Raw genomic sequence first — 13392 nt, 5'->3', positions numbered from 1 at the left:
AATACTTTTATATTAATCCTTTGTCATGATAATGAAAACATCTATAATTATGTAAGAATGTGTTTCTATTGTTTTAAGCTGTTATTTAGTAGCAATAAGAATCCAGCCTTTTTGTTGTTGTTGTTGTTTTGTAAGTTAAATTGACCATATGACTGAACTGAATCATGCTAAGGTGGTAGGTTTTTATGAAATCTTTTTTTCTAAAACTAAGTGGAATACATTTTATTATTTGAAATGAGCAAAAGAGTAGGACTGACCTGATTGAAATTTATCAGACTTTTATTTATTTATTTATTTTAGATTGGCATATTTCTTTTTGGCTTCATGTTCTACTTGATCGAGAACATAAAATTTGCTGGCTTATGTTTATTTCACCTCTTATTATGAGTGAAAGTGTTTGTATGTTTTGGTGGTTTTGTCTTTTTGTTTCTAAATTGTAGGTACTGCTATTTGAGATTTCCTCCAATGTTTTTAACTTGGTCAAAGTAAGGGGTACTGTAGCTTTCTTATATCTCTTGCTGTCTTAATTTTTTTCTTTTCCCAAATGAGAAATAACAGTTTGAAAAGTGGATATTTTCAAGGTCACAAAAAAATGAACTGTGTAAAAGTAGGAAAAATGGGAAGGAATGAAAAAGCCACCCAAGTGTGTGTTCTTGGTCTGTGGCCAGTTGAATAAGGTGGTGAGTTTCTACTTGAATGATCTCTAAGGTGAGCTGTCATTTGTGTAGATAAAAACTTGAAACAAGTCTTAATTTGTCTATGTCCAGATAGAACTGTTTTTCATTTCTAATTTGTCTGAGTATTGTCACCATGGGTATTCATGGATCTCTGCACTTTTTACTGTGTAGTGTTCAGTGACATTGAAACCACAGTAAAATTTTCCTGTAACTTTAAAAAGATGTAACCAAAATATTCAATAGAACATAATACAGTCAGTATAATAAATAATATATCCCGCTGTTTAAATGGTTTCTAACCCTGTAAATAATGATATTTAAAATTTATTCTAAGGAATATGTGGCATATAGGATATAGAAAATCTTCCCAAAAGTACCCATCTAATATTGTAGCAAAAACATCACTAATACATTTTTATAGTTATTTCTCAGTATTATTTATTAAATTCGTTCCTGGCATATCATTGTCACAGTTTTACTTCCCTGCCTAAGTTTTATAATATGTTAGCATTTTTTTTTTTCTTTTTTAGGCAAGCACTCTACCACTGAGCCAGAACCCCAGCCCTCACTTTAGATTTTAATATTATAATATTCTCAGGCATTTATCCATGTTCTAACACTTGGATGTAAGTCTTTTTATTTCAGTCACAATTTGGTAAGCATTCTATTATTTATTTATTTGTTTGTTTGTTTATTCTTCTCCATACTGGAAATGGAATCAAGTGGTGCTTTAACTACCGAGTTATAGCTTTATTTACTTATTTATTCATTTTATTTTGAGATAGGGTCTCATTAAGTTACCAAGCCTGTCTTGAACTTTCAATTCTCCTGTATTAGCCTTCTCAGTTTCCAGAATTACTGGCATGCACCATAACACATCGCTTAAAACACTTTCTGTAATAATTTTCCCCAATAAAATTCTTTTCTGCAATTATATTGTTCATGAAATGCATTAAGGACTGCATCCTGTGCATGGTGTATTCTCACCCCCCCCACACACATATCTTTTGGTACCAGTGATTGAACTCAATGCACTTAACCTTTGAGTAACATCCCCAGCTTTATTTTTTATTTTATTTAGGTACAGGGTCTCACCAGGTTGCTTAGTGCTTCACTGTTGCTGAGGCTGGCTTTCAAATCATGATCCTCCCTAGCCACTGGGATTACAGGCATATGCCTCTGTGCTCAGCCTCAATAAGTTTTAACTGGGTTTAATGAGAAAAAAAAAATGACTATCAAAGATCAATTTATGCAAATGATATCAGTTAGACAATGAAGATCATTTGGTTTGGATAATTGACACCTAATGGTTCATGTACTATAGCTTGGTCCACAGGGTGTTGGATGTGGTGGAAATTTACAGGTAAGGCATAGTGAGTGTTGTTTAGTTCATTTGTAGAGTAAGGACTTGAAGGAAATTGTGGATCCCTTGTGGTATTTAAGTTTAGTCTTTCCATGTTCTCCTGCCATAATGTGCTGCCTCGCCTCAGGCATAAATCTTAAATACCAATTACTTATCAACAAAAATCTCCAGAACTTTCATTCAAAATAAGATTTTTCTTTTTATTAGTTGAATATCACAGGTACATTTTAAAGTTAGAAAACCCTGACTAACAAATTGGGTGAGTCTGAAAGCCAAAGTCATGACCAAGTATCTTACATGCATTTGCAACACATTCATTAAAAGATACTTGTTCAAAGAATTGGATTTTAGTTTTGCTACACATGCTAATTTCTTCCAAATTAAAATAAAACAAACAAACAAACAAAAAAACTCCACTGAATCCTAAGTCCCTCTCTCCAGGAATATAGATTAAATTGTTTTAATGAAATTTGGATTAGGGGAATTTGAAGAGCCTTTCAGGTGACTGTACACTTCAACCAGACTGGGAACCATTGGTTCACAGTTGAAAATGTACTAACTCTGTGTGGTTTCCATGTGTGTTGTGTGGATTTGCGCATTTTAGCCTTTTGAGGTGGTGGTTCTTAAAAAAGGGGGTTTCCATGTTGGAAAATAAATAAATAAATAAAAGGATGATTTTCTTACATACCCAGCTGTTAAAACAAACGGCTGATGGAGGAAATTTCTTTTCAGTAGATCTGTCTTGATCTCTTGTTTTCATACTAAGAAATTATTCCATGCAAAGAATTTCTAGGTTTAACATAGTTTAAAAATTATAAGTAGACTGCAAATAAAAAAAAGGAATGAAAGAAGTTGCAGATATATTATGTATGTTATGTACATTTTAACTATTATTCCATAATCAGAAATAAACAAATGAATCATTTACCTTCATTTCCTAAACATAGCCCAAATCTATTTACCTGAACTTTTCCCTATTTTAAAAGAATCTTCAGTGTTCTCTTGAAAGTTTTTTAATAGTAAAAAGTAGTAAAGGATGTGAAGCTAAAAAGAATTGTGCTTCTATTAGAAAGTTATCGTTCTTCAGTTCCACAAATTCCTAGAAAAGTTGCATGATTATTGTGGCCTAGCAAAATCTTTGAGTTTTTGAGTCAGGCTGTAGTAATTCTGAATCTCAAACCTGGCTAGCTTCTTAGAACATATGGTCTTATAAAATTTTATAAATTTATAATAGTTACATAAATGTCATCTGAAAGAAAAGGAAAGGACTGGGGATGTGGCTCAAGCTGTAGTGCGCTCGCCTGGCATGCGTGTGGTCAAGGTTCCATCCTCAGCATCACATACAAATAAAGATATTGTGTCCGCCGAAAACTAAAAAATAAATATTAAAAATTCTCTCTCTCTCTCTCTCTTTCTCTCTCTTAAGAAAAAAAAAAAGAAAAGAAAAGGAAAAAGGATATGAACTGCAAAAATATTTCCAGTTTTTCATCCTCCCCTGTATCCAGGCCATTGACAATGTTCTTTAGTATTTGTTCTTATTGACAAGTATATGTTTGCCAAGACTTGAATCTAGAATGGCTTATATATTACAGCCAGCAAAATAGAGCAAGTATGTAAATGTACTGGTATAATGCCTACACCTAAAATGTCTTGAATTCTCCCTGATTTTTTATTGTAAAGCCTAACATCTCAAGGTGAAGAAGCTCAGATTAGGCTTAAGAAGGAGAAGATGTCACGTGAATGAGAATGAAAATGCCACAGTGGGCCACAGGGCTACCATATTAAGTAGCAGAGTATATGCCTAAAGGAGCCTAGATGAAATCAGAAGTATAGCCCAGCTAAACCCAGTCTAAATTGGGCTTACCCACTTACTGATCATTTTAATCCTGAATTATTCTGTGTGGGATAAATTCTAATATTTGATAGCTCATCAACAAATATACCCAATGGAAAAAGGGTGCCAGAATTTAATACATGCTGATTTCAAATTAACTGAGTAGAAATAGGAATGCAAGAAATACTAATTTTATTTTTCCTGATTTAATGTTGAAAGTCCTATTAAATGATTTTTAATTATGTAGACATGCATATATACATGAAAATATGTTACTAGTATTTAAACTCACATCATACTCTGTACCAAAACAAAACAAAACAAAACAAACAAACAGCAACAACAACAACAACAACAAAACAGACAACCATAGTACACATCTAGGGTAGAAGGCCCAATGGCAAAGTAAGAAATTTTAATCTCTTCTTTCACATCTAAATTTTAGTGTCAAATCATAGACAGATCTAAAGACATGAGGGTCCTTTCCCTTGAGTTCACGTAACACATTGTTTATAGTTTAATATCTGGAAGGAGTTGAATCTTACCAGACAGCAGTTGGGATACTTTGCCTGCCATTGGGGACTCTCATCTCATAGCACCCTGCTGTGTCTAATACAAATTTTTTATTTAAAATTTGGTTCAAAGAAGGGGATTTGAGAAGGAAAACATGTTTCCTCACCTCTGATAGGAATGGAGGTTTCATTTCATTTTCTGTGGTCATGGGAACCAGAATGCTCAGATACACGCTTGCAATGTGGCAGTCATTTTCCACATGTGTTTAATCAGTTCAATCAATCTGATTTTCCTGCTTTTTTTTAAAAACATGTATCCATTTCCTTTCTTAGTTAAAATAACTGACCACCCTGCTCTGGAATTTCTTTTAATTTCACCCTTTATTTTAACCTTTGTATTACTTTTTTGATAAATTATAGGTCAGATAAACTTGGGCAAACCCAAGGAACTACCATATACTGGAGGTTTTAAAAACATGTCCTCAAAAATTAAAACTATTCCTGGTTTCATAGATTTTTTTTCTTACCAGGGATTGAACCAGGGATGCTTAAATATTAAATCATATCCTCAGCCCTTTTTTATATTTTATCTAGAGACAGGATCTCGCTGAGTTACTTAATGCTTCACTAAGTTGCCAAGGATGGCTTTGAACTTGCCATCTTGATGCCTCATCCTCCCATGTTGGAATTACAGGCATGTGCTTCATAGATTATTTTGAGTTTTATGAATGAAGGTATGAAAAACTCTTGTATTGTTATTTGTATATTTTAATGGAGAAAGAATTCTTATTGCAACATGCTATAATAATAAAATGCATAAATTCTTTAGACATTTGAATTTGAATTTACCAGCAATATTTTTTCTTTGGTTTTCTACTTCAGTAATATTCATCAGCTTTCTTTGGACCATTGGCATTTGCATCACTAGAGAGCTTGATGCATATTCAAACCTAGACTGCACCCCAGAAATACAGAATCACAGTCTATTCTTTAATAAATTCTTCAATTCATGGTTGTACACATTAAAATTGAGAAGCACTCTTCTAACTCAGTATAAAATTCTCTTCTGAGAATTATGCATAATTTATCTTATAAAATATAAACATAACAATTAAGATATATATTCTGATGTTTGCCTTAATTTTGCATTTTATTTCATGGAAGTGTAGTATATAGACTGATGTTTTTGTTCCTTGTTTATTTTGTATTTATTTAATTCTCTTTTGAATGCATTTTCTTTCCTCAAAGATAGGTAATACATTAGAGTACACCACTCTGTTGAATTATTGAGGTCACTCTCCTATGTTAGAGCCAGTTCTTCTAACTCTCATTACAACTTATGTCAAATTAAAATAATCAATTTATTACAACTTGTGACAAGTTAAAACTGTCAATTTATTACAACTTTTGTCAAATTAAAACTCTGCCAATCATGATCATAAGGTTGATGTTATATGTATTTATTCATTTTTATTTCAGGAACCATTAACATTTAGGGATGTGGCCATTGATTTCTCTGAAGAGGAATGGAAATACCTGAATCCTTCTCAGCAGAATTTATATAGAGATGTGATGTTAGAGATTTATAGAAGCCTGGTCTTTCTGGGTGAGCATAAATTTCCTTCTGAATCCCTAATTCATTATCAATAGTTATTTTTCTTCCTTTGTAGAATATATCTTGGCATCTTCCATTCCACATGATAAAATTTCAGATCCTTCTTTTTAGAATAAAGATCGGGCATTGGTGTAGAAAAGAAAATGTTAAAGATTTTTCTTTTTATGTTTAATCTATATTTTCTTTACAGTTTTGATAGTTCAAAGCAGTCCTCACAATCTAGAGACTGAAAATGCTTCCAAAGTATATTAGTGCTTCTCCCAGGAAAAACATTATAAATAAATAATTTTCTGGAATCTCCTGTTTTCTTTTCTTTTTATTCCTAATGAGGACAACATTAAGAACCATCAGTAATTACAATGAGATTACCAAAATGTGTCATATTCCATTTTCCAATAAAGCCATCTTGCTGTATTTAAGACTTCCTTGGTCACTGTTCTGTCCCAAAAAATAACTGTAGAATTTGAAAGAAAATTGGCACTAACGATATATCCAAGTGGGTAGAAATCAATGAAAAAAATAATAAACTGTCAAAGAGGAAGCCACAGTTTAAAATTTTAATTGAGAAGCTAAAATTCAACAGAAATGCTTTATACAAACCTCGGTTTATTTATTTATTTTTTTTGCAATCAGTTAAGAGCATACCCTGCCCTGTATTTACCAAGCTTCCTAATTCTAGAAGCTCCTACTTGTTCTCCAATAATCTCACTACATTAAAATTAACAAAGTACTCCCTAATGCCTTTGAGGATTTGCATTATCTGACAGAAGTTTATTGATCTTCCCGGGGTGGGGGGTGCACGGGGGTGTCACTAGAAAATCTGTGCATATGTCTGAATAATTCTAAGTTAATCCATTGTAATACATAATATTGTAGAACAGTTTCTCTAAAGTTTACTCAAATTTTTTATCAGAGCTTTTTATACAGGCTTATACTGCATTTTCTTTAAAATATTTTTGCCATTTTATTAATAGCAATGATTCACAATGCCTGTTCCTTGTGGCTATATAAGTATAGCTGAGAATTGTAATTTAAAGAGAATTTTTTTAAGTAATAGTTATTATTAAAATTTTTGTGGGTTAAATTTTCTATTATTCTTGTGTCTCTTTCTGAGTTCCACTCTAAAGTAGCTTCAGTGTTGTTCAGTACATTTTCTCACATTGGTGATGTTTTTTTTTTTTTTTTTTTTTTCATTTTTATACCCATATGTTATAACTGAATACAAATATTCATGACTTCTTGCTTTAGGAAAATATTAAGTAAAATGAAAATGCACATAATCCATATGCCTATTTTCAATTAAGTTATATATGCTTTTACAGACTAGTGTAAATATTATCCCTGTTTTGTTTATGATTTATATATAGTACTTTGATTGTTTACTTTGTTTATTTGACTATTCATATTTTCTAAATTTTATTATACAAATACATATAAATGTGTATGGGTACGGCATATTGAAATCAGGGTTGCTATAATACTGAGATACATCTCCAGTTTTATAATTTTGAAACAGATTCTTGCTATGTTGCTGAAGCTGGTTTTATGTTTCCATTTCCATTTCCCTGCCTCAGCCTTCCCAGCAGCTAGAATTACTAGCATATTCATCATCTCTACATAAATGAATTTGTTCTTTTATGAAGGAGTAAAACATTAGCATTTCAAAGGTAGCTTACAAAGATTTCCACAATTCTGTTTATCTTTTATATATTTTTCAAATTTTAATTTTGACCAAAACCATTAACTAACTTACTTATACTTAAACCTACAGTCTTACATTCAAATTGTTTTGTAACATATTTCTAGAAAGTTTATTTTTACACAAAAATAAAATTTGTTTAACCCCAAAACAAGTGCTCACGTGTCTGTCACCCTTCCATCTCAGACACCATTCCTTCTTGCTTGCCCTAAAATTGAGTTTTGTTACATATGTCTTACTCATCTAACTTCATGTTGAAATAAAACTGTTGAATATTGTAGCTTTCATTATTTTTATATCAGGATACATTTTCTTTATTTTGAATGTTTAGTTATTTATGTACCCTGGATACTCCATACAACTTTTTAAGTAACTTATTTTTTCCTGCTAAAATAATATTGAGTGTTTGATAGTTGTTTTGTGTTATTCTTAGCTTATTAAATCACTTTGTGTGGTATAGGGCCTTTTTTCTTCTACCATGGATACTTAACAACTGAGCCACATGCACAACCCTTTTTAATTTTTATTTTTGAGACAGAGTCTTGCTAAGTTTCTAAATCTGGCTTTGAAGTCACATTGACGAATTTTTGGTTACAAATTTCCTTTGGAGTCCCAACTAATTATAATAGAAAAAATTCCAGTATTTAATAACTATTAACATTTTTTATGTTCTTTTTACCTGGTCCCTTTGGGATAATATTTCCATAAACTATTGAAAAGATTCTCTTTCTTTTTTTTTTTTGGTGGTATAGTGAATACAACTTGGGGGCACTCAAACACTGAGGCACGTTGATTGCCAGCCCTATTTTGTACTTTATTTAGAAACAAGGTCTCACTGAGTTGTTTAGCACCTCACTGTGGTTGAAGTTGGCTTTGGACTCACAGTCCTCCTATCTCACCCACCTAAGCCACTGGGATTACAGGCATGCACCACCACACCCAGCAAGATTGACTCTTAATGTAATTGACTCTTAATGTAATAATACTTTTTTTAAATTTTCTGTTCCCTGTTTACTATTCCAATACTATTTTGTTCCTTCCTTTGCATTAATTGGGGATGGATGTCCCCTAGTATTACTTGGTTGCTTTCAATCATGTTGAATTCTTTCAGTGTTTGCCTTCTATACTTGGAACATATGATTTGCGCTACACATGTACTTATTACTATTGTATTCTAGAAATTGGCCACATTTATCATTATATAATATTCTAATTTGCCTCTAATTATTTCTTATATTATCATCTGCATAATTTTGAATGTAATATTCTTTTCATCCTTTTTGTTTTAGTATATTTTTGACTTTATATCTAAAGGAAAACTCCTGTAGACTTAGATCTGACATAAGTACATATTTTTAGGTTTAATCTTGTTGGTTATATTATGTGTTCTGATTAGTTTTTTATAATAATTTATTTGTACTTAAATTACTGATGAGGAAGAATATACTACTGTAGCTTTTGAAGTTTGGCTTATTTCTTATAGTTTTTCCTACTTTAAAAAAAAAAACACTTTAATTTGTGGTTCATATATTTTTTTAGAGTAATGTTTTGATACCTCCCTATTTTTCTTTATATCTTCTATTACAAATGTTTTCATAAATTTGAAGTCACATAAAAGTTCTTCAAAGACGGTAGAATGAGTTGAGCATAATGTTTTCATGTTCATGTATGAATCATGACCAGTGTAACTCTACATCATGTACAACCAAAAGATTGGTAAATTATTCTCCATGTATGTATGATATGTCAAGTTACATTATACTGTCATGTTAACAAAAATGAACAAATAAGAAATAAAATTACTTAGTTTGCACTTTATTCTAAACTGAACTAACTTTGGTTTCTTATAAAAATCGGTGACTTTACATGTCTTGTCATGATTTGTTATTGATATCATAGCTGTTTTTTATAATCTATACCAATTAACAGAGATTTATGATAATTTTTATGCTTTGGTCTTTTAAATTCTGTAGCAGAATTGAATGTTTTATGCACCACCATGACAGTAAAATGGAATTTACATTTGTGTATACTTTGCTTTTCTCCTTTTATAAATACTGTTTTGTAAAATTATTTTATTGAAAGAATTTCCTTTAGTGTTTCTCTTAGAACAGGTCTAAAAGTGAGGAAATTTTTGACCATTTACATATCTTGATAACCTGTATGTTTCTTTAGCTTCAAAAAATAGTATTTGTGTATACAGAATTCTAGATTAGTGTCTTTTGTCTTTAAACACACATGACTGAATGCTCCAATTCCTTTCTGGAAGACTTCTGCTAAGAATTCAGCTATTAAACAAATAGAAGTATCTTTATAGATGACTCATTTATTTTTCTGGGTTCTATCAAAAATTTTTCTTGAAGAGTTTTAAAAAGTTGAGTATAAATGCTTTATCTTGAATCTTTTAATTAAGATTGTTACATTTGATATTTTTTCTCCCACATTTCTAATTTATCAGACATTGTTTCTTAAAGAATATTTCTAATACAAAATTTTCCATTTTTATATTGCTAATGTTTTTTAAACTAAATTTCAGTCACTTTTCTTCATTGTTAATTAGTTTGTTAATTATCAATCAGTCGGTTACTTGGCATTCTTTAGATAATTAACAACTCTCAATTTCCCAAATGTCAATTTATAGTGTTATATAGTGTCTCTGCTTGAGTCAGTTTTCTCTTTTTTTGTGTGTGTTGTTAGTTTCATTGATGTTTTTCCACTTAAAATCCCTTTAAAAATACATGATTATAGTAATTTTGCAAAAGGTTTGAAAGTTACTAAATAAACAAAAATTGGTTAGATGCAATGATACATAACTGTAATTTTAGATAATTTGGAGGCTAAGGCAATAGAATTGCAACTTTAAAATGAGCTTCCCCATCTTTCTGACATCCTGTCTCTAAACATATAAAAATGTGTATATAGAAAGTCTATGGATGTAGTTCAGTGATAAAACACCCCTGTGTTTTATTTTAAGTTACATTTCCCCCAAACGTAAAAGAAAAGAAATAAAGGAGAAAGTCATTTTCTGCAACATTTGAGTCACATGTGGAATCTGAAAAAGTTGGACTGAGAGGCTGTAATTTGATAGTGTTGTCACAACATAGTCAAAGTTTGAGTGTTGTGTTCCTGTGAAATCTCAAGATCATTTTGGAAGTGCTCACAAATTTGTCACCATTTCAGTGTGGATTTTGTATATTTCTTTAGTAATAATGGGCTTAGATTATACTGCTTATGTATATTTTCCTGACCTTGGTAAAATTTTATATATTTGCAGAGTATATTCTCCACAGTCTAATAAGTGGAATAATTTGTTATTTTAATTTCTTTCAGGAATGTCTCCTCATCAAATGCTAGAAATTTCAGCAGAGCAAGGAATAAACTATTTATGGCAAACCATGAAAAATGGAAGGTATGGAAACTATGACAATAAAAATTTACTTTTAAAGAAGGAATGGAAAGTTGTGGGACAGAGGGAAGGTCAGTAATTTATCTTAATGAACATAACAAATGCATGATGATTATTTAAAATGAAGTCAACTTGTTTATGTTATTATATAACATCTCATGATTATTTAAAATGAAGTCAGTTTATGTTATTATATAACATCTCAGAAAACTCCTCAAAGTGACAATATGTGTCAAACCACGTATATAAGCAACATTTCAGGCCATTATGAAACTATCTTCAAAATACCTTCAGAAAAATAATCATTCAACAATTCTCTCAGCTTTAAAAATATGATTAGAAATATTTATTTTAATAAAAAATCAAAACAATGATTAAATACTGATTAATTAGTTATTTTTAAAAATGATTACTAATCTGTACTTGAGGGCACATTAGACTAATGTCTGCAAATTATTAATATAATACTGCAGTACTCCGATCTGAAAATTGTATGATGTGATAAAAAAGTAATTTTCTACACAGAATAGGTGAATTGTTTCTGTTTTAAACAAACCTATAGTATTTCCACTTACAGACATGGAAAACACTCAGATTATGGAAAAATGGTAGAATAACAGCAAGTTTCACTAGTACGTTTCATTTGACAAGAACTATTCAGTAATCAAATATTTTTTTAGGTGGAAGTTTGATAATCATTGCTTTTTAAATGAGACAAGAATTAAAGAAGAAGAAGAAGAGAAGCAACTAGGTCTTTCTAGAAAACACCAAATAAGTGCACTCCTTATCTGTCATGGATAACAATTCAAGCAAAGAAAAGGCTCAAGGAATTCTTGGCACAATGCTCCCAGAATATCCAGAGTCCTTGTGACCTACAGGTCTGCATCAAGCCCCAAAAGCAGACTTGAGGGCCTTATTAAAATACTGGGAAGGCTTCTGAGATAAGTCTGGGCGCAAGTGAAGAGGCAGAAAACACTTCTGGGTAAGGAGTAGCAGGATGGGTGTTGGGACAGATTAGGGGAGGTGAAAGACTAACGCTTGTAAATCAGAAAATTCTGCAGAAAATTAAAACCACCATACTTAGCAGGTAAGGTGACCTTTGAAGGAGGCATGGCTCACCATCAACCATCTCCCCTGTAGGGAACAGTGTTCCAGTCTCTCTTTGGCATATCATGAGTTTTTCTACACTTTCAGAAGCACATTTTTTTAAGACACTCCATTCTTGGACTCTCCCTGACTTTTGATAATTTGAGTCAAGGGCATCTATAAATTCATTTATAAATTAATTCCACTGGAAATGATCTTGATGTGCATTTAGTGCTATTTAAAGGCTCATAAGTTAGCAAAATCCTCCATCTGATTGCTTCACTTCCCATAGCAACAACACCTTCAATAGAACTCCAAGTTGGAATCTGAAAAGATTTGCATATTTCATGGGGTTTTTTTTGGTTGTTGTTGTTATTTGTTTGTTTGTTTGTTTGTTTTGTAGGATGGGGTTTGCTCTTATACATAGGAAGGAAAACATTTGAAGTGTCAAATCCAGAAACTTCCTGGATCATATCCATGTGTCCAGTAAGCTTAATACTGTTGTTATGAGATTCTTCTGAAGCCATAGCCCTAATTATCTGGCCATCCCAAGGAATGTGCCTTCAACAAATGCAAAGTGTCTTCTTTCTCATTTTGGTTAGCTAGTTAAACATAGGGATTTTTAGCAAGAGTCATAGTGATAGTGATTTTTGCTAGAAAGTTAAGAATGTAACACAGAAAGGCAACTGAGAGAAAAGCACTGTGGTTACTAAAGGTTTTGGCCAAGACACCAGCTGGCTTGTCCACCAGGAGGGGCCAGAACTTGAAAAGAGCCAAGGTGTGCAGCACATGTACTCATTCTGGTAAAGGAAAAAGCCTGATTCAGATGGACATGTGGATTGGCAACCACTGGGGCTAGTTAGGGAGGAGGTGGCCTTTACAAGGGTGGACTTGAGACATAATAGTATACTCCTGGGCACAGCTCAAGGGGTTAACATTGTGTCAGCATGACACAGCAAATGGAGTGTTTCACCTCCCACCCAGATCTTAGGCATTTTATCCTCCAGGGTTAGAAAACTACTGCTTTCTAGTCACCGGAATTTTGAAACTGACTGAATCCTTAGGCACTCAACAGTTACTAGTGTACTCTCTGACAAAAGGCAGAAGAGAGTGCCATCACTGCAAACAACTGAAGTCCAAAAGCAACAACTGTCATTGGGATGGCCTCATAGCCTGCTGGGGAAAGAAATGTATATGAAG

The 13392-nt window shown here is 32.0% G+C and overlaps 1 protein-coding gene across 1 annotated transcript in view; it reads left to right on the top strand.

Moving 5' to 3' along the window:
* The first annotated feature begins 5058 nt into the window (after positions 1-5058).
* The window catches only part of LOC107133603 (zinc finger protein OZF-like), a 13483-nt gene continuing 5149 nt past the window's right edge, over positions 5059-13392 (top strand). The window contains exons 1-3 of the mRNA XM_015475896.2: positions 5059-5120; positions 5866-5992; positions 11031-11109. Of these exons, the coding sequence (XP_015331382.1) occupies positions 5115-5120; positions 5866-5992; positions 11031-11109 (212 nt within the window). The 5' untranslated portion in view covers positions 5059-5114. The remainder of the gene's footprint in view (positions 5121-5865; positions 5993-11030; positions 11110-13392) is intronic.

The sequence above is a fragment of the Marmota marmota genome, unplaced genomic scaffold, assembly GCF_001458135.2.
Source record: "Marmota marmota marmota unplaced genomic scaffold, marMar, whole genome shotgun sequence".
NCBI lineage: Eukaryota > Metazoa > Chordata > Mammalia > Rodentia > Sciuridae > Marmota > Marmota marmota.
This window is presented reverse-complemented; position numbering and strand designations above follow the sequence as displayed.